The sequence below is a fragment of the Anser brachyrhynchus genome (genome assembly GCF_964034855.1).
Source record: "Anser brachyrhynchus genome assembly, chromosome: W".
In the NCBI taxonomy this organism is placed as follows: Eukaryota; Metazoa; Chordata; class Aves; order Anseriformes; family Anatidae; genus Anser; species Anser brachyrhynchus.
In genome coordinates, this window is record NC_137704.1 from 24,766,164 (window position 1) to 24,790,317 (window position 24,154).

Below are 24,154 nucleotides of genomic sequence, written 5' to 3' on the forward strand. Positions count from 1 at the left end.
TTGGCCTAGTTATAAACTGTGAATTTCTAATTCTATCAATTTCTTTTCTAAAATATCCTTTTTAAACTTCTTATTTTGGGGCTTTATTTGCTTCATGATAAAACTTCAAAAGAAAACTTTGGTAAGTAAAAATTGTGGATATATTAAACTTAATAAAGGATCCTTCCACTTTTCCTAGAAAGGGTAGGAAGGGAAGCTGACAGACCACCCACTTCATATTTTTTCTAACCCTAGTGGTTTGTCATACAGTCGAACAAATGGTAAAGCAGATAGGACTCATTGGACACTATATACAAATTTAGTTTGCTGTGGCAAAGAAAACTCCTGATTGGTTAAACGTGATAACATAGAAAATATTCATGTCTGAGGTGAAAGCCCCTGTGGGAAGGAGAGCCTGGCCATGAAACCAGTGGAATTCAGCCACTAAATTATCTGGCTCACTTTCTTGGTCTCCTTTTACAGTCAGTGGAAAGGGCAAGCCCTTTCTAAAGGGCAAAGATCTAACTAAAGGGTTCTGATTTTTTTTCCTTGGAGGTGCTGTTTCTCTCCACTTTTCAGAGATGAAAGAGTTGTTGCTGCTTCTTAGTCTATGTTCTGGTCTTGGTATTTGGATTTTTGGACTTCAGGACACTTGTGTTACCTTTGGAGTGAGTGTGAGCTCAAGCAGGGGAGTCTCAGTGGAGGAATTCTTGCCAGGCTTTGGAGTACTTCCAAGCTTTCTGCTCACCTCTGGCAGGGCTGTACAGAATTTCTGTTGCTTGGTGCTTCTCTGTGGAGCCTGTTGAAAGCAGGTCCTCTAACTTTTTTTTTTTTAATTATTATTATTATTGTTACACTTCTACTAGCATGTGCTTAATAAAGATTTATATTAGGTGAGAGTAAAATCAGCAAACTGTAAAAGATATTTGGGAACATGCTAGAAACCATCTTTGCATGTTGCTAGAAGCCCCTGTTTTCCTTGTTGGTTTTTTGTTTGTTTAACTCAATTCTGGTTCCCTAGATAGTTATTTTCAAACAGATTTGTATGTTCAGTGAAGGACGTGGATTTTCTCTGGACAATTTTTGGAACATGGATAGCGGTGTCACAGTATGCAAAAATTGCACATTTTGCTTGAATTACTTTATAAAATTAGCTATTTAATTTGAGAAATGTAATTCATGCCTAAAAGTGTAACATGCCATTTTGCTACGGAATAGGTTTTCAACACAAGATGCAATGTCTTAGGGGCTGAAGGCAGATATTTCATAGATTTACTTGAAAAATTGTTCCAAAACTGGGCTGTCAGCATCCCTCAAACTGCATTACAAGAGACGATGTAAATTAATCATTCTGAAGAGGGAAGGGATCAAGGAAAATCTCAAGACTTATTCTTCCTGTTCTAAGTTGTCTTTTTTTATTTAGTAATAGTGCTACATATTTGGAGGTTCTAGTGTTTGTAGGTCACTGAACAGACTTTGAAATCTGATTTATATTGTATACCTGTAACATAGAAACAGAAGTATTTATATATTTTCCATAAAAATACTGCATTGAGCTGTGTATAATTTATACAGAGGCTTGTCCCAAAATGGTATTGCCTACCTTGATTTTTTTTTTTTTGCTTTTTTATATATAGCGTGTACAGTTCATGTCTAAGGGCATTAAAAACCTCACGAAGCATAATCTTATCAAAGGGATGCATTGTTAATGAAATGTACTTAAACTTCTTATAGTTGTTCTGGTCTCATATGTGCCTCTCAGCACTAGAAATGGGTTGGAAATTTATTTATATTTGTAAATTACTAATTAACTAGAACAACCTGAATCTTTCCAAATAAAAATTTTTTGTCAAAAGTATATTTTGCATTAATGCTTTGTAAGATGTCTTGTAAAAATAGAAGCAAACTCATTAATAGTTTGTATACCACTTTTACTTTAAAAATGTAGAGTACCAATGCTGAGAATGTCATTTTCCATTATGTGATGTTTGAACTTGTGTTAGCATTTCAACAACAGATGTGTAAGTTGAATTATAAACAAAAAATGGAACAAGAAATAAACAGTTCTGAACTCATTCAACCATTATTAATGTAATTGTTTTTAAATAATAATAAAAAAATACATGCCTCTCCACCCCACCCGCCATGCCAGAAATATTTTTTCTAATCTTTAGTTCTAGTGCCCTGACTGTATATTTTAACTTGCACATAGGCCTTTTTCTTCTTGGAATACTCTGTTCCTGTATTTTTAAGCACAGCCAGTTTCACGAAACCATAGCCATTAGGACCAGCAAGCAGAAAGTTTTATAGTTAAAGAGGAGCTAACATCTCTTTGTAGCTAAGCAGAACTCTACCTGGTAAACTGTTTCCTTGCTTCCAGATTATAAAACGTCTTCAGTGCAGGATCTCCCCAGGAAAAAAAACAAGGGGAGACACCTCTGCCAGAGCTGAGATGGGGACTCCTTACAGGCCAACGTGTCTCACCCCACCATCAAGAAGGCAGCACTGGCTGCATCATCGACACCCACACCATCCCTTCCACTTTCTCCCTGCGCTAAACTACTGCAACCAAGCCCCAGCAACAGCAGCTCAGAAGTAGGAAATCATGCCTTGTTAGAGCCACCCCCTCTGGCAGGAAGAAGAACCTGCACTATGTTGAAATTTAAAATGTGGTTCATGGGATAATCTGACTTTTTGTCTGAGTTCTGTATCAGAATGTCTTAGACATGTAACTCTTGATTTAGGATACTTTTCAAGCCTTTTATAAATAGGCCTTTTTGAAATGATGGTCTTTCAGATACGATGATATCTATTTGTCTTCATTACAAATGTACAATTTTTAAAAATCAAAATGGAAGACCAAGTTCACTTCAGCCTACTGTATGGCTTTTGGGTGTCATAACAAATCTACGGTGCTCAATTCATGGTTCTGCAAAGGCTGCAAAATAAAAAGTCTAAAAGTGTCAAATGGAATGCCTTGGTGATGTTTGAAATCACAGCTAGTACACCTTTCATCACTAGCTGGAGGAAGACTTTTTTTTTTTACTTGCAAATGTATCATTGGAAGATCTAGCTGATACAGAACCTGAATACGATGTTCTTCACAAAGGGGATTAATATACCTATGCATCTGACTACTGTGTCTACTTACCTAGTTGTCTGAAGTTTGCTAAGTGCGTGCGAAGGTTCATGCCAAAAAAGGTTTTGTGCACAAAAAAGAGAGTGCCTTGGTAACACCTCTGAAAACAGCTGTCCTGTTGAAAAAAAAATGTTCCCTCTGCATATTACAGGCCACAAACCATCGGCTTGCAAATCTTACATAATGCCAATCAAACTATAGCACGCATAATTCCAGTGCAAAACTCAGTATTATTGAACTAGCCCTAAACCAACAGCTTTGCACAGTTAATAGAAGTAGGGCATTTGGGCCTGTGAAAGCCTTTGTCAAAAAGCAAAATTGTCATGTTTTCAGAACTTTATTTGTATTTTTGTAACCCAAACGCTGGACAGACTCGATCAAAGAGGGTACATCAATGCCTCCTCCCACTGCAGTGCATTTCTGTTTGTGAAATATATCTCAAATTGGTCTTCCTGACAGCTGCTTCTCTGGGTGATGAGGCAGCATCTTCATTCAAAATTCTGAGGTAGTACTGTGGCTGGTACAGCACTGCTGACAGTTCTGGCTTGCTGGTTTTGAGCGTCTCTGGTATTTGATAGGGGTCAGAGTCAACTGCAAGATGAGAAGAATAAGCAAAATTTTCAAGCCAAGTAGGAGTCTGAGGTGTAGCTGTGTGTTGTGGTTTAACCCAGCCAGCAGCTCAGCACCACACAGCTGTTTGCTCACCCTCCCCCCTCCCTCTCTGGGATGGAGGAGAGTTAGAATGAAATGAAAGCCTGTGGGTTGAGATAGAGACAGTTTATTAGGACAGAAAAGAAAGGAAAATAATAAAGTAGTACTACTAATAATAATGTGTACAAAACAAGTGATGCACAATGCAATTGCTCACCACCCGCTGACCGATGCCCAGCCTATCCCCGAGCAGCCGGCCCCCCACCCCGGCCAGCCACCCCTATATATTGTTCAGCATGACGCCAGATGGTATGGAATACCCCTTTGGCCAGTTTGGGTCACCTGTCCTGGGTCTGTCCCCTCCCAGCTCCTGCTGCACCCCCAGCCTGCTCGCTGGCAGGACAGAGCGAGAAGCCGAAAAGTCCTTGGCCTGGTGTAAACACTGCTCTGCAACAATTAAAACATCAGCATGTTATCAGCGCTCTTCTCATCCTAATCCAAAACATAGCACCCTACCAGCTACTAGGAGGAAAATTACCTCTATCCTAGTCGAAACCAGGACAGTGTGGATGTAAAGTCTCTCTCTTCATTTTCATTAAGGTAAACCCAGGAATAACTGTGAACATCAATCATATGTTCTGATGAAGATGTCAGACTCCATGGATGTAATTTCTGGGCTTTGGCCTTATGCACTGCTAGGGTGTCAGGAATGCAGTTGCTTATTTTTAGTACTTTCTCAGACCCAATCTACATTGGAAGCACAAAACAAACAAACTACTCAGTGAAAAAAAATCCATAGTAAAGGAAAAGGAGTGGTTATTTCAAGCACTTCTAAAAGTGCCTTATAAATCTGAGTTTGGCTTTTTCATATAAATGAACAGAATTTATTGGAAAATGTACAAAATGTTTGATGGAAGCTGGATTTTGTCAGAGTATTTCTGATACAGAAGGAAACGTCATTGGAAGAGGCTGCCCAGGGAAGTGGTGGAGTCCCCATCCCTGGAGGTATTCAAGAGACGTGTGGACATGACACTAAGGAACAGTTTAGTGATAGGACTCGGTAGGTCAGGTTGAAGGTTGGACTTGTTCTTGAAGGTCTTTTCTGACCTAGATGATTCTATGTCCCTCAGTTTTAAAGACTTTGCTAGGGTTTTTAGCTGTGTAGTTTTCAAGTGTGAAACAACAGCAATGGGAAAGCAGAAGCATAGAGTGCAAGTTTTACAGACTTCTGCCACTGGAGTTCAGTGAAAACCAAAAGTGGCCCCCTACATGTACTGGGGTGAGAGATGTGTTCCTAGTTTTGCAACCCCTTTGCACATGGCATTGAGGTAGCAGCTCTTGGTTCAAAGGGGCTACAGGAGAAGCTGAAGGCCTTTTGCCAATCCTTTCTTCCCCACCAGATGTGTCAGTGCCTGGCAGAGCCCCCTGCATCCTCCCAAGGACCTTCAAGTGGATCACACTCCTGTGCCTTAAAGTAGGTGACAGCATGAGGGACACATGCAGCAGGAGGGGTAGGCAGATACAGTTTACAGGCTGCAGCAAAGCAGCTGAAGCGTCACCTGAATATCAAAAGGAGATTTTTTCCACTAAATGATGATATTAAGTTATATTAGTTTATGAATAATGAGTGTCACTCATTTTTAAATGTAGTCAACATAGGAAAATATTTACTAATCAAGAATGGAAAACTTAAAAATATTAGATTTTTCAGTGATCTTACCTTAGACTCTTTGAATGACAACACTTTTCTCTTGTTAGGATGAGGTATTAAAGGACAGCAGCACTCCTTCACCCTGGAAATAAGAAAGCAAAACAAATGATTTTTTTTTTTTGCTCTCTCATCAAAGCATATTCTACCAGCAGATCCAACACATAGATGGGTACAGAAACAGCTGGAAATTATGAGTGTCTCAGAAATGCTGCAAGCCAAATACAACACCCACACAGTTGGACAGTTAAAGGAAAAACTGAATGAGCCCTTACAACAGGCTGGAAGCAACAAGCTTTAGCTGTGGTTTGTGAATCACACTAGTTGCATTCTCTGGCTACAAGAAGAAAATGCATTATAATTTACCACTTCATCTTCCAGAGGCATAGAGCTGCTACTAATGAAGGAACTATCACTAGCAGGGCTAGTCAGTACAGCATGTTTACTGTGAAAGAAAAATACTTGAAAATTTTGTTTTCAACTTCTCACCTGTTTAAAGTCAATACAGCCTGAGTTTCTGGAATAAAAAAATACCATCAAGTTCGTGTGGGATACAGGCCACTAACTCAGCAGTGAATTTGTGTGGTCTGTGTTTGAAAGATATTTTGGCTGGGATAGAGCTATATGTCTTTGGATATTGATGACCAACACTGAAATATTATTAGATTCCTTTATTTTGCCCTCATGTTGGCTTCTTAATTATAAGTGTAAATTTCCAAAAGCTAAATCAGTAGTAATCTCTAACTATTTGTTTTAGGTTTCCTCGCAGATACCCAAAGATGGCAGTTTTACAGTGAGACAGTGTTGACATAAACTCTGTACCTCCAGTATAGATAGACTATATCAAGATAGACACTAGCAGTGTTTTGCTCTCCTAGGATTTATGCTGACACAAAAATCTCAGTATTTTTACTTCTGGTTGGAAAACACAGCTGTAGGCTATGTTTTTCACAAACAGTTCAGGTTACTACATGCAGGCCCTGAAAATGAAGAAGCTCTCTCTCCCCCTCTACCCTGGCCACTGCCTTCTTGCCTTGTATCAGCCAGCTTGTGTGTCCCTATTACAAACCATAGCAGGAAATAATAGACGTTACGTTCTCCTTTTTATCTTTCCTGGATTAATTAAGCCAGTACAAATGTCTCTGCCTGTACAAGATAAGACTGGAGCATGGGAGCTACAACACAAATGCAAGAGGCAGAACTGCCTCTGTGAGGGTACCATTTAAACACTTTTGCTAGTTAGCATTAAACATGAAGTGTCCTTGCACAAGCCAACACTTCACCCTTTCCTCCCCCTTCACCCCAGGGAAATTATTCAAAACTAGGCACCTCCAACACCTCCAAGTTGGATGACAAGTCTCACAACTGAGACTGCTGAGTGGTGTTTTCAAGGGACCAAACCAACAACCCTTTATTGACTTAGGGAGGTGTTTGCTTGGCAATGGATTGTATTGGGTTTACATGGAGGGGGGGGCATATTTAAAAATATGTGCAACAGCACCTTTGAGAGAAACAGCCTTGCAGACACCAAGGTCAGTGAAGAAGGAGGGGGAGGAGGTGCTCCAGGCACAGGAGCAGAAGTCCCCTGCAGCCTGTGGAGAGGCCCATGGTGGAGCAGGTTGTCCCCTCGCAGCCCATGGTGTACCACGGTGAAGCAGATCTCCAACACTGCAGCCTGTGGAGGAGCCCACGGTGGAGCAGGTGGATCTGGCCTGAAGGAGGCTGCAGACCATGGAGAGCCTCCACAGGAACAGTCTCTGGGCCAGACCTGTAGCCCATGGAGAACAGCCCATGCAGGAGCAGGTGATCTGGCAGGAGCTGCTGCCCATGGGGGACCCATGTTGGAGCAGTTTGCTCCTGTCAGATGGACCCTGTAGTACGGACCTGTACTTGGAGCAGTTCTTGAAGAGCTGCTGTCTGTGGGAATCCCATTCAGGATCAGTCTGGGAAGGACTGTATCCCATGGGAGGGACCCTATGTTGGAGCAGGGAAAGAGAGTGACTGTGAAGGAGTGGTGTAGACAAAGTGTTATGGACTGACCACAACCCCCATTCCCCGTTCCCCTGCGCCACTTGGGGGGAGTGGGGAGTGGGGTGGGTCAGGAGGTAGAAGAGAGTGTATGGGGGGGTAGGTGTCTTTAGTTTGCTGTTAGTTTCTCACTGCTCTAGTCTGTAGGTAATAGGCAATACATTATATTAATCTCTCTACGTTGAGTCTGTTTTGCCTGTGATGATAATTGTTGAGTGATCTCCTTGCCCTTATCTCAAACCTTGAGCCCTTCTTATTGTATTTTCGCTCCTTTTTTTTTTTTTTTTTTTGAGGAGGGGGAGTGAGAGAGTGTTTGTGGTGGAGCTCAGCTGCCCAGCTGGGTAAAACCACCACATGGATTTAAAAACGGATGAGAATAAGAATCAACATTAGAAGATCAAGAGTCCATACAGAAATTCTCTTTTTGCACACAGGTATGTAGTTTTTCCCATATTAGAAAACTAGTTAAATCTAAATACAGTTCTTCAATGAGCTAGCAAACAGGACTCACTAGTCCTGCAAATCTGCATGTATTATGCTACTTCCCAGAAGGATATGAGATTTAAATATGGTTGTAGAAGTATTTTTATTCTAAAGTAAAGACATAGCTACTTTAAGCATCAAAATGCCATGTTGGGCTGCATATTTCATTTCTCAGTTGGCTCCTTTCTCAAGTGCATTGAGAAGTAAATGTTTTCCCTTGAGAAAGGAAGGTTATTCTAACCTCTAACATCCTCCCATTTGTCTGCTAGGAGAAAAATTTCTCATTGCCAATACTCACAGTTAAACAGTGTATCTATGTATATAAAGTTAACAATGGGAGTCTCTCCTTTGCCTGTATATGCTGTAACCACTACTTTGTATTTTGTTTTTGACATTTCTTCTGGGTTTTCAATTGTGTATTTACATAGCACTGAACCATCTAAAATGAAACAGCTACAAATCAGTTTAACTGAGATTGCTACACCACTGAAATAATAGAACATTTACAGCGCAACTTCTTGGTAATCTGCACACTTCTTCTGAGAAAGATGATGCATCTTGACTCATTGCCACTGGGCTGGACACACATCCCTTCTAACTGGACTCTCCGCAGCATAGACCGTCCTGTGGTAGGCCAATTTGCTGTCGAAAGCTGCAACACTATATTTTTATTTCGTCTTATTAGATCTTATTTTTTTTTCCATTTCCTTTTTCTCCAGAATCCTGTAGCTCTTAAGCTTCGGTCAAGTTCTTTCAAGATAACTGAAAGCAAGAAATTGCCTCAAAAAAAAAAAAACTCTTTATTGTGCAACTCCCATACCCCAGGGAGAGAAGGTTTAGCTTATTTCTCCTGTTTCCAGTCACACCCCTTATCTGCAAGCTCGGGCAACTGGAAAGAAGCAAATATTTTATTTAAACATTAAAAAACTAACTAAGTGGGATTACATGCAGAATTGTGGTAATACTGCACTGGGTTTGGCTGGGATGGAGTTAACTTTCCCTGCAGCAGCCCATACAGTGCTGTGCTCTGCACTCGTAGCTAAAACAGCAGTGGTATCACACCAGTGTTGTGTCTGCTGCTGAGCAATCAGGACAGCACAGCATCAGGACTCCCTCTATCCCTCCCTCCCCCCAAGGAGCCAGCAGGCTGGGGGTGGGCAAGAGGTGGGGAGGGGACATCGCCAGGGCAGCTGACCTAAACCAACCAAAGGGATATTCCATACCATATGATGTCACATTCAGCAATAAAAGGTGGAAAAAGGAAGGAGAGGGGAGGGGTGGGCTCTCGTGAAAACATCTGTCTGCCCGAACAATGGCTAAGTGCGTTGAGGCCCTGCTTCAAGGACGTGGTCAAGCATCGCTCGTTGGTGGGAAGTAGAGAGTAATTTCTTTCCTCTGCACTTCCACATGGCCTTTGCTTGTTTGTTTGTTTTCCCTTTTTCCCTTTCCCTTTTCCCTTTAGCTAAATTATGTAATTATTAATAATTTTTCCTTAATAATTATTTTTCCTTTAATTAAATTATCCTTATCTCAATCTGTGAGTTGTTTTCTTTCCTTTTCTTCTTCCCCTCCTCTTCTGAGGAGGGGGTGTGAGAGAGCGGTTGTGGTGGAGTTCAGCTGCCTAGCAAGGTAAAACTACCACAACTACTAAGGTTAATTTTATTTCTGACAGGATTTCTACATAAGCCTCCTTCAGTTCAACCTATGCTTTTCAGCCTGGTACTAGTCTAATCAACAGAGGGATCTGAGAGAGGACATGACCCACCTGGAAGAAGAGGTAAGGAAAAAAAGAATCCTTGAATGAGTTGGAAACACCTGGAAATTTTAATGCATCTGGAGCAGTTTTGAGTGTGAAGCAGGAAAATCAGAAATAAAAAGTTAAACATGGTTTTGTGCCACCCACAGCTTAGTTCTGCTGATCGAGGAACTCCACTGTAGAGCACAGCCACAAAAACTTTCATTATAAAGAAATTTAAATGAGGAATTTTGACAGTGCTCCAATTCTGAAGGAAATAAACGACATTCCATCTGTTTCTAAAATACCTAGTAAAATTAACGTTTCCTATGACTCTCATCCAAGTAGATCACAAACAGATGTTTTGGAAATTCATCCAGATCATCAGATCACAAAAGGCAGAAAGGACTCCTCCTACTGTCCATACCACGGCGTCCATCCCTCAGGAGCAAACTGCTCCAACCTGGGTCCCCCACGGGCAGCAGCTCCTGCCAGGTCACCTGCCCCTGCGTGGGCTCCTCTCCACGGGCTACAGGTCGGGCCCGGAATCTGCTCCGGCAGGGGTCTTCCACAGGCCGCAGCCTCATAAAGTGCAGGTTCACCTGCTCCACCATGGTCTCCTCCACGGAACCCTGCTCCACCATGGTACACCATGGGATGCAGGGGGGACAGCCTGCTTCACCATGGTTCTCACCACAGGCCGCAGGGGCCTTCTGCTCCAGTGCCTGGAGCACCTCTCCCCCTCCTTCCTCACGGACCTTGGCATCTGCAAGGCTGTTTCTCACTCCTCTCTTTCTCCCAGTTGCTGTTCCCCAGCAGTTTGTTTTTTTCTTTTACCTGTCTTAAATATGCTCTCACAGAAGTGCAAACAATAATGCTTATTGGCCCAGCTCTGGCCAGCGGCAGGGCCCTTATCTAACATGGGGCAGCTTCTAGATTCTTCTCGCAGAAACCACCCCTATGACCCCCCCCACTACCAAAACCTTGCCATGTAAACCCACTACAAGCCCACGCAGGATCAGTTCAGCAAGATCTGCATCCCGTGGGAGGGACCCCACATTGGAGCAGGGGAAGAGAGTGACCGAGAAGGAGCGGCGGAGACGAAGTGCTATAGACTGACCGTAACCCTCATTCCCCCATTCCCCTGCGCCGCTCAGGGGGAGGAGGTGAAAGAGGGTGGATGGGAGGAAGGCATTTTTGGTTTCTTTCCTTTTTTTCTTACTTCTCTAGCTTATCATTAATAGGTAATAAATCTTACTGTCTCCCTACTCTGAGTCTGTTTTGCCCATCATGATAATTGTTGAGCGATCTCCCCGTCCTTATCTCAACTCTTGAGACCTTTGCATCATATTTTCTCCCCCTTTCCCTTTGAGGAGGGGGAGTGAGAGAGTGGTTGCGGTGGAGCTCGGCTGCCTGCTCAACTAACTTGACTAACAACCACACGTATCAGCACAGGCTGGGGGGTGACCTGCTGGACAGGAGCTCTGAGGAGAAGGACCTGGGGGTCCTGGTGGACGACAGGTTGACCATGAGCCAGCAGTGTGCCCTCATGGCCAAGAGGGCCAATGGGATCCTGGCGTGCATTAAAAGGAGCGTGGCCAGCAGGTCAAGGGAGGTGATCCTCCCCCTCTACTCTGCCCTGGTCAGGCCTCACCTGGAGTACTGTGTCCAGTTCTGGGCTCCCCGGTACAAAAAAGACAGGGATCTCCTGGAAAGAGTCCAGCGGAGGGCCACAAAGATGATACGGGGCCTGGAGCATCTTCCCTATGAAGAAAGGCTGAGAGACCTGGGTCTGTTCAGCCTGGAGAAGAGAAGACTGAGAGGGGATCTCATCAATGTGTATAAATACCTGAGGTGTGGGAGACAGAGGGATTTGGCCAACCTCTTCTCAGTGGTTTGTGGGGACAGGACAAGGGGTAATGGCCACAAGATGGAGCACAGGAAGTTCCGTACCAGCATGCGAAAGAACTTCTTCACGGTGAGGGTGACGGAGCACTGGAACAGGCTGCCCAGGGAGGTTGTGGAGTCTCCTTCTCTGGAGATATTCAAGGCCTGTCTGGACACCTACCTGGGCAGCCTGCTCTAGGGAACCTGCAGGAGGGGTTGGACCCAATGATCTCTCGAGGTCCCTTCCAACCCCTTCGATTCTGTGATTCTGTGATTCTGTGACTAAAAAACACCACAGTCCTTTTGGGCGCCCAATGTGGGGCTCGAGAAGTAACGGGCAAAACATGGACTGGATGTTTTTTTTATGAATGTAATAGTTGTGAAGATTTCAAGAAAGCAGTAATTGTGAGGAATGTTTCATATTAGTGTTGTGAAGGGATGAGGGGTGGAGTGTGTGCAAATTATCCACTTTGTCCGTGTTGTGATGATTGTAAAGTAAGAGTATATTCGGATTATTCTTAAATATGCTTTTCACAGAGGCGAGGGGTGGAATGTAGTGGGTTTACGTGGCAAGGTTTTGGTAACAGGGGGCCATAGGTGTAGCTTCTGTGAGAAGAATCTAGAAGCTGCCCCATGTTAGATAAGGGCCCCAGTGCTGGCCAGAGCCGGGCCAATAAGCATTATTGTTTGCACTTCTGTGAGAGTATATTTAAGAAAGGGAAAAAAAACACTGCGCCACACACAGCAGCTGGGAGAGTGAGAGGAGTGAGGAACAGCCTTGCATATGTCAAGGTCAGTGAACAAGGAGGGGTAGAGGTGCTCCAGGTGCCGGAGCAGAAGTCCCCTGCAGCCTGTGGTGAGGACCATGGTGAAGCAGGTTGCCCCCCTGCAGCCCATGGTGTACTATGGTGCGGCGACTGAGTGCACAGACTCTTACTGTGATCAAGTAAGAATCTTTATTGCAACCCGGCTATGCTGCTTTTATACACTTTCCTTCCAGAGGTTTTTTGTTCCACAAAACCCTCCAGCCCCCCTTTACAGTCCTTTGATTCTTGTATTTCTCAGGCTGGTAGGTACCTGATTGCAACCTCCTATTCCCATGACAAGTTTTGGTCAACACTTCATTACTTTCCTCTTTCTTGGGCCTTGTAGCAGTCCTTGCTCTTATCTCCTCTTGTTATTTATGTATGCCTCAGGCTCCATGGTGACTCTCATCCTCCACATTTCTCTTGTCTTCAGAACTCCCTTCCTGGATTCTCACGAGTCTTATCCACATTCCTAATTAAACCTACTTTTTCTACATTTCCCACAATTTATCCATATACATTGCTAATCAAACATGCATTTTCTATATGATTATGTATCCCACAATTCCCCCTTTTTTGTTTATTACAGTAAATATGCTGTTCCCATCTTCGATTATTACAATTGCTAAGTAAGCCAGTAATTCAAATTCTTGATCCTGTTTTGTAGGTTATATTTTTTAATAACATCGCAGTACACGCTTCAGTATCTAACATCCTATTAATTCTACGATTCACAATCTGTTGAACACATGACATTATACACTGCAAACAAAGCATAAGCACTACAAAAAGCTACAACTAACATGATAACTACTATAAGCACATGTTTCGCCCAGGGTCCTATTCCACAGAGCCATACCAAAATTCCCAAAGGATTACATTCTGTTTGTAACTGTAATTGATTTGTTAATCCTTTCAGCTTCTGGATGCTTTGATGCACTGATTCGGAGTGATCACTAAGATTCATATAACACATACCTTCAAAATCTTGGCAACCATGGCCCTGGGCTAACAAAAGAAAGTCAATTGCTGCTCTATTTTGTAAAGAAGCATGTCGAATTGAATCTACGTCCATCAATAATCCAGTTACGGCATTGCTGATAGCATTGCTTTCTTTTGCTAACCAACAACCTAACTTATTAAGAGTAGCTAAAGCTTTAGCTGTCACAATAGCAGGAGCTAAAGAACCAAAGATTCGTTGTGCTGTGTTCCAGAATTCCACATGGGAATCACAGGATGGATCAAATTGGATACTTGATCTTTTTTGTTGTCATGTAATGTTCTGTAATTCTTGGACATTAGGGTGAAATAGTGTTAAATGACCAATTGTACGCGGTCCACCATTGGCTTTTGCAGGAACCCCTTTTCAGGCCCTATCCACACATATGAAAAAAAAAATAAATTATCTGGCAATCCCAATGCTACATCTCCCGGTGCCAATGCCAACAGTGCTATGTAATTACACCATACTGACTTATTTCTGTAGACCCCCCATGCCAGTAACGTCAAAACCTGCTCTGTTGATATATATACCACTGCTGTAATTGAGATAAAAACAAAACAGGGCCTGGATCAATCCCATTAATTCTAAATCTTGAGTTTTAAGTGACATTGCCGGGAAGTTTCCCATAAATGCTATTCCTGTACCTGAATCACTTCCATGATACCACCCTGCTGGCCGAGATTCCCGTTTTCGCCAGGTCGCTTTACACCACCATTCAAGCTCCCACCTGCTTGTAGTTGAACAATTGTGCTTTGTTGTATTATTATACAGCATATCCCATTCTGCTGATGATAAAGGGACACCCACTAAACATGTACGGAACGGATTACTTGGAGTGGTCATAGCAATGTGCATTTCTGATTGGTTGATAGCACGGGCCAATGTTAACTATACATTAGTTGTTGGCAGTCGCAGATCATGCATTGTTATTACTTTAGGTATCATCAAGCTCAATATTATGATAATCATTTTCAGTGGGGTGTCTTTTAAAAAGGGGTGAACAAAGCGAGTGGGAATCCAGCGAGGGCCAGAACCTGCGGAAACACAAGCATATCCACATCCCCAGGTTATTAATGGTACTGGACCTTCCCATTGCCCTGTCCCCATGTTTCGCACATTAACCATCGGTCATTCCTTGAGCATGGGTGAGGATCCAAAATGCTGATCAACATGTATTGTTCCTGTAACATCACGATTTAAAAACTTAAGAACAAATAATGCTTTATATAGATGTTCCTGTGGAGTCTCTCCCATACTGCTGACTGGCTGAGCTCAGAGGGTGGTGATCGGCGGTGCAGAGTCCGGCTGGAGCCCTGTGACTAGCGGTGTTCCCCAGGGGTCGGTGCTGGGTCTGGTCTTGTTCAACATCTTCATCGACGACCTTGACGAGGGAATAGTGTCTGCCCTCAGCAAGTATGCTGATGATACAAAGCTGGGAGGAGTGGCTGACACGCCAGAAGGCTGTGCTGCCATTCAGCGAGACCTGGACCGCCTGGAGAGCTGAGCAGGAAGTAACCAAATGAGGTTTAACAAGAGCAAGTGTAGAGTCCTGCACCTGGGAAGGAACAACCGGACGTATCAGTACAGACTGGGGGATGACCTGCTGGAGAGGAGCTCTGAGGAGAAGGACCTGGGGGTCCTGGTGGACGACAGGTTGACCATGAGCCAGCAGTGTGCCCTCATGGCCAAGAGGGCCAATGGGATCCTGGCGTGCATTAAAAGGAGCGTGGCCAGCAGGTCAAGGGAGGTGATCCTCCCCCTCTACTCTGCCCTGGTCAGGCCTCACCTGGAGTACTGTGTCCAGTTCTGGGCTCCCCGGTACAAAAAAGACAGGGATCTCCTGGAAAGAGTCCAGCGGAGGGCCACAAAGATGATACGGGGCCTGGAGCATCTTCCCTATGAAGAAAGGCTGAGAGACCTGGGTCTGTTCAGCCTGGAGAAGAGAAGACTGAGAGGGGATCTCATCAATGTGTATAAATACCTGAGGTGTGGGAGACAGAGGGATTTGGCCAACCTCTTCTCAGTGGTTTGTGGGGACAGGACAAGGGGTAATGGCCACAAGATGGAGCACAGGAAGTTCCATACCAACAAGCGAAAGAACTTCTTCACGGTGAGGGTGACGGAGCACTGGAACAGGCTGCCCAGGGAGGTTGTGGAGTCTCCTTCTCTGGAGATATTCAAGGCCTGTCTGGACGCCTACCTGGGCAACCTGCTCTAGGGAACCTGCTTTGGCAGGGGGGTTGGACCCGATGATCTTTCAAGGTCCCTTCCAACCCCTACAATTCTGTGATTCTGTGATATTCCCCCTTTTTTGTTTATAAAGCATGTGTTTAAGTGTTTGATATGTATGTTCTATGATGGCTTGACTGGTTGGGGAATGAGGAATGCCTGTAATGCGTCGAATACCCCATTCTTGAAAAAATAGTTTAGTGTTATGCGCTGTGTATGCAGGACCATTATCTGTTTTTATTGTCTGAGGCACCCCCCATAGTTGCAAAGGCTGACAACCAATGTCATTTTGTATGTCTGCTGTGCTCCCCCATGTGTGCAGTAGCTACTATGTAAGATGAAAATGTGTCTACAGTGACATGGACATATTTCAACCGACTGAACTGATGTGTGTAACATCGGTCTGCCAAACTTGTAATGATGTTATTCCTCTAGGGTTGGTACCAACAACCAGTAAAGGAGTAAGAGCTTGGAAATCTCGACAGGATAGTATGATGTTGTGAGCCTGCTGTTTTGTTAATTGAAATTGTTTTTTGTAATGCTCTCTGATTTTGATGAAAAAAATGATGTGATAATTTGGCTTTTTCGAATAGCTGAGGAGCTGCAAAAGCTACAGTCATCTCTTCTGCCTTATTATTTCCCTCTGTGATTGGTCCTGGTAACACAGTGTGGGATCTCACATGGGTAATGAAATAGGGGATAGTATGATGAGAGACATAATACCACAGCTGTTTCAATTGAGTGAACAAAAGTGGATTATCCACTTCTTTCAGGAATGCTCCCTCGATCCTTTGTGTGAGTCCTGCAACATATAAAGAATCTGTTATTACATTCAATTGTTTGTCATGAAACTTTTGGAAGGCTCTGGTTACAGCAGCAAGTTCCACAACTTGTGGAAACCCCATTACTACTTGCACATCAGATTGCCATTGTACTTACTGCCACACAACAACAGCACGTTGCGTCTTTCCTGATCCATCTGTAAACACAGTAACAGCATCAGTTAGAGGGGTAGGAGAGAGCATAATAGTTGGGGCTATGGAGACATTGCAAAGATTATATAACAATTTGTGTTTTGGCATGGGAACAGAGAACTGTCCTGCATAATCCGCAGTAGCTATCTGCATTAATGTGGAGTTGGCTAATATCCACTCCTAATTTTTCTTCGGCAATGGTATATAAATACAGGCAGGTTCTTCTGCCTTAATAGTCTGTAATCGATGTTGCGTGCACTGAATAACCACAGCGAACAGTTCAACCTGAGATGTTACTGTCTTCAAAAAGGCATGAGGCAAAAATACCCATTTTAGAATTAGCGCAAAAATGCGATGACTATATTGGTTCTGCAATTCACTAGCAAATTTGTCTAAGCAGGCTTGGGCTTCTGCCATTAATCTGCGTGGAGATGTGAGATCGGGATCCCGCTTTAAAAGCTGAAACAAAAGGTGAAGCTCCTGTGTAGCGATGCCTAACAATGGTCGGAGCCAGTTTATAGTACCTAATAATTTCTGCAATTCATTTAGTGTTTTTACTTGTGGTATAATTCAAATCTGCTGCGGATGGATAGTTTGGGTTGTTATCTTCCATCTCAAATACTTGCATGGAGAAATGGATTGAACCTTTTCTTTGGCCACTTGCAATCCTATTGAGGTAACTGCTTCCTGTACTTGTGTGACCACATGTGGCAATTCGTTAGAGCTCTCTGTTGTGATTAAAAGATCATACATATAGTGGTATATAACTGCTTGAGGCCAAGCCTTTTGCACAGGATGAAGTGCAGACGTCACCGTCAGTTGACAAATAGTAGGGCTATTTAACATTCCTTGACGGAGTACAGTCCAGTGATAACGCTGCACCGGGCTCTGACAATTTACTGATGGAACTGAAAAAGCAAATCTCAGAGCATCCTTGGGGTGGAGCCGTATGGTAAGAAAATGTCTTTCAAATCAATAACTATTGTGGGCCAATTTTCTGGTATCATTGCAGGAGATGGGACCCCAGGCTGCAAGGCTCCCATCGGTTCTATTACAGCATTAATTGCCCTCAAGTCCTGTAACAATCGCCACTTTCCTGACTTCTTAAGGATCACAAAAACTGGAGTGTTCCGGGGACTTCTCGTAGGCACTATATGGCCTGTTTCTAGTTGTTCCTTAACCAATTCTCTTAGCGGCAGCATCTTTTCCTTCTTTAAGGGCCACTGATCAATCCAAATGGGTTGTTTGCTTTTCCATGTTAGCTGGATTGGTTGCTGCCTGTCAATGGCCCTTAATGAAAATGTGTCTGCAGCATGAGGCCCCACTGACTTAAAACATCTCAACCCCATAATGTGCAGGGCACTGATAACACATAAGGGGCAGTACGGGCTAGCTGGCCATCTGGGCCCTTTGAAACTCGGTTGTTTTCACATCAGCTCCAGTGTCCACTAATCCTGCCATCTGGAGACCGTCAACCATACAAGTCAATAAGGGCCAACTGACAAACAGGACCACAGAATCGCTGGAGCACCTGTGCTGCCAAATCCCCCTGAACAAGACACTTCACTCGTTCCAGCCAGTGAATGAAAAGGCACTAATTGTGCAATCCTTTGACCTTGTGGGATGTGGCAGGGAGGTGATGGTGTCCGTGTCATAATTTTGATTTCCCCTTTATAATCAGCATCAATAACACCCGGGAGAACAAAAAGTCCCATCCTGGTAACTGAGGAGCGTCCTAATAGCAAAGCACTTTTTCCTCCCCCTGAAGGCCTTCTGACTCCTGTAGGAATTAAGATGACTGAGGCATCTTTCAGGGTGACAGGCTGGGAGGTGGCCAGGTCCAATCTGGCACTGCCTGAGGTAGCTGGTCAGAGGGCGCGGGCGGCACAATTGGAGCTGGGGTCTGAACCGTACTTGCTATTGTCACGTGGTCTTGCGCTCTTTTGCCTATTTAAAGGCCGACCGTTCACATGAAACCTGGATTGGCATTCACTCGCCCAGTGAAGACCCTTCCCACATCGAGGGCACGGCCGCGTCGGTCTAGTGGATGGGTCTTTACTCGATTTTAGGGTGTTGTTTTTTTTGTTTGTTTGTTTTGTTTTTTACAGTTTCGCTTGAGATGACCCGGCTCTCCACAATTAAAACAATTGGCCTTTTGTGCCAGCCCCACTGTGACATGCGAGGATAAAGCGTCAGCCAACAGCGACATCTCGTGGGTCTCTGTTCCTACATCCTGGCAGGCTTTGATCATATCGGTTATAGTGGGGTTAGTGGTTTTAATAGATCGCAAAATTTTCCTAAAGTCTGCATTAGCGGTTTCAATTGCCAGTTGTCACAGTAGAATCTCCCGTGCGGCAGGATTCTCCACCTGACGTTCTAAAACATTCTGCAAACAATCCAGAAATTTTATATAGGGCTCGGTGGCTCCCTGCTTTATAGTTGCAAATGAAGCATCTGAATTGTTAGTATCTGGGCTCCTTCTTATAACACGCAATACTAACGTTTTACTTAAAACCAGGCATGCCGGTGATGAGCTAAGGGATGGTGCGCTAGAATCAGAGGGACTGTGTGCCAGTGAGGTCCTTTGGTCGGCTCCACAAGGTGCTGTGTGTAGGGAAGCGCATTTGAAGTGCTTCTACACAAACACACGCAGTATGAGGAATAAAATGGATGAGCTAGAAGTCTTGGCCCAGTCCCACAGCTACGACATCATCGGCATAAGCGAAACCTGGTGGGATGAGTCCTGTGGCTGGTGTGCTGCAATAGATGGTTACAGGCTCTTCAGGAGGGACAGGCAGGGTAGGCGAGGTGGCGGGGTGGCGATGTATGTGAAGCATGGGCTGGACTGAGTGGAACTTCAAGTTGGGGATAGCAAAGTTGAGAGCCTCTGGGTAAGGATTAAGGGACGAACAAATAAAGGGGATGTCGTTGTGGGAGTCTATTACAGACCACCCGGACAGGACGACAATGCCGATGAATTATTCTTTGCAGAACTAAGAGATGCCTCGAGATCAACTCCCCTTGTCCTTATGGGGGACTTCAACTTGCCAGACGTCAACTGGGATCACCACACGGCCGACACGAGCAAGTCCAGGAGGTTCATAAAGCACCTAGATGATAACTTCCTGGTGCAGGTGCTAAGGGAGCCAACTAGGAAAGGTGCCCTCCTTGATCTGTTGCTGGAAAACAGCGAGTGGGAGACGTGGCAATTGGCGGCTGTCTCGGCCATAGTGACCGTGAAGTGGTTGAGTTTAGAATTTATGGTGACAGAAGGAAAACTGCCACCAAAACTTCAGGCCTGGATATGGGGAAAGCAGACTTCAGGCTGCTCAGGGAACTAGTTATTAAGATCCCCTGGGAAGCTGCTTTTGAAGGCATTGGCATCCATTAGTGCTGGTCAATCTTTAAGCACTGCCTCCTAAAAGCACAGGATCAGGCAATTCCAAAATATCGGAAGGCAGGCAGGCGGGGCAGAAGGCCAGCATGGCTGACCAGGGATCTTCTACTGGAGCTTAGGCGAAAAAAGAAAGTGTACGGCTACTGGAAGGAGGGTCAGGCGACGAGGAAGGAATACAGGGACACTGTTTGCGTTTGTAGGGAGAAAATTTGTGTGGCCAAAGCCCAACTAGAGTTGAAGCTGGCCATGTCTGTGAGAGACAATAAAAAAGTTTTTTTTAGATATGTTAACAGAAAAAGGAGAACCAAAGAAAACAGAGGTCCGCTACTTGATGGGGAAGGTCACCTCACAGACAAGGACATAGGCAAAGCAGAGACATTTAATGCCTTCTTCACCTCTGTCTTCAATGCTGATGATGGGCTTCAGGACCCAGGGTGCCCTGAGCTGGAGGACCATGACGGAGGGAATGACAAACTCCCAACCGACCCTGAACGTGTGCGGGATTTGCTGCTCCACCTGGATCCATACAAGTCCATGGGTCCAGATGGGATCCATCCCAGGGTGCTCAAAGAGTTGGCTGATGTCATCGCAGGACCTCTCTCAATTATTTTTCAGTGATCTTGGGAATCTGGAGAGGTCCCATTGGACTGGAAGCTGGCAAATGTTGTCCCAATTTTCAAGAAGGGTAAGAAAGAAGACCCTAGTAATTACAGGCCTGTCAGTCTCACATCAGTGCCTGGTTAAATTATGAAGATGATTCTTGAAGTTATTGAGGCACACCTGGGGGACAATGCAGTCATGGGCCCCAGCCAACATGGGTTCACAAGGGGTAGGTCCTGCCTAACAAATCTGATTTCCTTTTATGATAAGATCACCCATCTAGTCGATCAAGGGAAACCAGCTGATGTGATCTTTTTGGACTTCAACAAGGCTTTTGACATGGTTTCCCATAGGATCCTACTGGACAAAATGTTCAGCATACAACTTAACAAAACCATCATACGATGGGTGAGCAATTGGCTGACAGGTAGGGCTCAAAACGTTATGGTAAACAGGGTTATATCATGCTGGTGGCCAGTCACCAGTGGGGTCCCACAAGGCTCCATTTTAGGGCCAGCCCTCTTCATTGTCTTTATAAATGATTTGGATGTAGGACTAGAAGGTGTTTTGAGCAAATTTTCCGACGACACCAAACTTGGAGGAGCTGTGGACTCTGATGAGGGTGGAAAGGCCTTGCAGAGAGATCTGGACAGACTGGAGAGCTGGGCGATCACCAACCACATGAAGTTTAACAAAAGTGCCAGGTCCTGCACCTGGGACAGGGCAACCCTGGCTATACGTACAGACTGGGCGATGAGATGCTGGGGAGCACCCCTCAGAGAGGGATCTGGGGGTTGTGGTTGACAGCAAGTTGAATATGAGCCAGCAGTGTGCCCTGGCAGCCAGGAGGGCCAACCGTATCCTGGGGTGCATCAAGCACGGCATTGCTAGTCGGTCGAGGGAAGAGATTGTCCCGCTCTACTGTGTGCTGGTGCGGCCTCACCTCGAGTACTGTGTGCAGTTCTGGGCACCACAGTACAAAAAGGACGTGAAACTGTTGGAGAGTGTCCAGAGGAGGGCGACGAAGATGGTGAAGGGCCTAGAGGGGAAGACATATGAGGAGCGGCTGAGGGCACTGGGCCTGTTCAGCCTGGAGAAGAGGAGGCTGAGGGGGGGACCTCATCGCGGTCTACAACTTCCTCACAAGGGGGAGTGGAGAGGCAGGTGACCTATTCACTGTAAACAACAGTGATAGGACCCGCGGGAATGGTGTTAAGCTGAGGCAGGGGAAGTTTAGGCTGGACATCAGGAAGAGGTTCTTCACCAAGAGGGTGATCGCACACTGGAACAGGCTCCCCAGGGAAGCAGTCACTGCACCAAGCCTGTCTGAATTTAAGAAACGATTGGACTGTGCACTTAGTCACATGGTCTAAACTTTTGGGCAGACCTGTGTGGTGCCAGGAGTTGGACTAGATGATCCTTATGGGTCCCTTCAAACTCGGGATATTCTATGATTCTATGATACTTACTCAAAACATTGTCTATCCAATTGTCCTTGCACTTGTGGGTGTGAGAAAAATCTCAATAATTTTCTTCAGACAGGATCTTTTGTGAAGCTATTTTATTCGCGATTGCAATGGCAGGTGTCCTGCAAATAGGAGCGCCCCACAGAAAGCATATCATAACCTTATATTCCCTATTACCCGACATGTGATCACCTCCCCTGTTTCCTCATTGGCTGAGTACTACAGGTTCACAAGCTACTCGACGCCTTTCCATACCATATATGTACAATTTTATTTGATCAACCTTTAATTTCTCCTCTCTTCTCTTTTTTTTTTCTCTTTTCTTGTAATTAGAGAACTTGTGATCTTTGTTTTTTTTACTATTCTTACACTGCTCATCCTGTTTTTCTCAGTCTTCCACCTTATTTTGGAACAGTGGGGCCTTCTGCTGTCCACTTATCTACTTAGCATTTCTCCTTGTTATGACTACACAACTACCTTGGAATACAGAAAATTAGTTCTCTACTGCAAAAACACATTCTGTCTCGAAAACAAGTTCTGCTGCAAAAACACAACTTGGTTTCTCACGATTCCCCCCTCTTCTTTTCTTACTTCTATTGTTTTTGCACTTCCTCAGGTTCTTGAGTCTTTTCAACACTAGGGTGCAATATTTCTCTTCAGATGCATTGGGGAATAATCATTTCTGTTAAAAACTTCGATTTTCAGAAGATGCTATACAGGGATTAATACAAGGAATAAGCAAACAAATTAAAACACACAATATCACTATTATTATAATAATAAAACAAAATAGTTGTTTGAGCCAATTCCATTGTTGTGGTTTAACCCGGCTGGCAGCTAAACACCACACAGCCGTTCGCTCACCCTCCCCCCTCCCTCTCTGGGATGGGGGAGAGAAACGGGAAAGTGAAGCCGGTGAGTTGAGATAAAGACAGTTTATTAAGACAGGAATATAATAATAACAATAATAATAATAATAGTGATAATGATAATAGTATTAATAATAATAATGTGTAAGAAAACAAGTGATGCACAATGCAATTGCTCACCACCCGCTGACCGATGCCCAGCCTATCCCCGAGCAGCCGGCCCCCCCACCCCGGCCAGCCACCCCTATATATTGTTTAGCATGACGTCAGATGGTATGGAATACCCCTTTGGCCAGTTTGGGTCAGCTGTCCTGGGTCTGTCCCCTCCCAGCTCCTGCTGCACCCCTAGCCTGCTCGCTGGCAGGACAGAGCGAGAAGCCGAAAAGTCCTTGGCCTGGTGTAAACACTGCTCTGCAACAATTAAAACATCAGCATGTTATCAGCGCTCTTCTCATCCTAATCCAAAACATAGCACCCTACCAGCTACTATGAGGGAAAATTAACTCTGTCCTAACTGAAACCAGGACAGATATCCACCCCTTATTCCATACCATTTATGTCATGCTCAGGTTACACTCTTTCCAATACCTTGTAATTAATCACCATTTTCATCTATGATATATAGCAATCATGGTAGTGATGACATACAGTATTATATAATAATTAACATACTACAATTCAACTCATGGGCTATTCTCACCCAGTATCAAATCCCCTTGAGGTACACACCGGACCTCCCCATTCTTTTGCATTACCCACCAAGTGCATCCAGGTCCCTGAGCAAAAGCAATCCCACGAATGGGTTTGCCTTTTCCTGAGGCAGGAGTAGCCCAGACTGTTTTACCCAGCATGTTTCTTACATGCACTACAGGAACTTTATCCCCTTCTACAGTGCGTAACAGGTTTGATTGGGCAGGTCCAGCTCGGTTGGCAGATCCCCTAGTATTGACTAACCAGGTGGCCTTTGCCAAATGCGTATCCCAATTTTTGAATGTCCCAGCACCCATTGCTTTCAGTGTAGTCTTCAACAGTCCATTGTATCGTTCAACTTTCCCGGAGGCTGGTGCATGATAAGGGATGTGATACACCCACTCAATACCGTGTTCTTTGGCCCAAGTGTCTATAAGGTTGTTTCGGAAATGAGTCCCGTTGTCTGACTCAATTCTCTCTGGGGTGCCATGTCGCCATAGGACTTGCTTT

General features: G+C 44.5%; 2 protein-coding genes across 2 annotated transcripts in view; one reads left to right on the forward strand and one right to left on the reverse strand.

The window, feature by feature from the left end:
* The window catches only part of LOC308184797 (uncharacterized protein), a 383,809-nt gene that overhangs the window by 344,512 nt on the left and 15,143 nt on the right, over positions 1 to 24,154 (reverse strand). The gene's annotated exons all lie outside the window — the stretch shown is intronic.
* LOC308184795 (uncharacterized protein) lies at positions 8,576 to 23,870 on the forward strand. Its single transcript, XM_080572367.1, has 3 exons — positions 8,576 to 8,617; positions 9,661 to 9,765; positions 14,650 to 23,870. The coding sequence occupies exon 3, from the start codon at positions 14,939 to 14,941 to the stop codon at positions 15,635 to 15,637; it is 699 nt and encodes a 232-aa protein (XP_080428493.1). The 5' UTR covers positions 8,576 to 8,617; positions 9,661 to 9,765; positions 14,650 to 14,938; the 3' UTR covers positions 15,638 to 23,870.

Bases quoted from the DNA above. Each gene is read 5' to 3' on its own strand.
- LOC308184795 (XM_080572367.1), top strand. From the start codon at position 14,939: ATGAGGTTTAACAAGAGCAAGTGTAGAGTCCTGCACCTGGGAAGGAAC.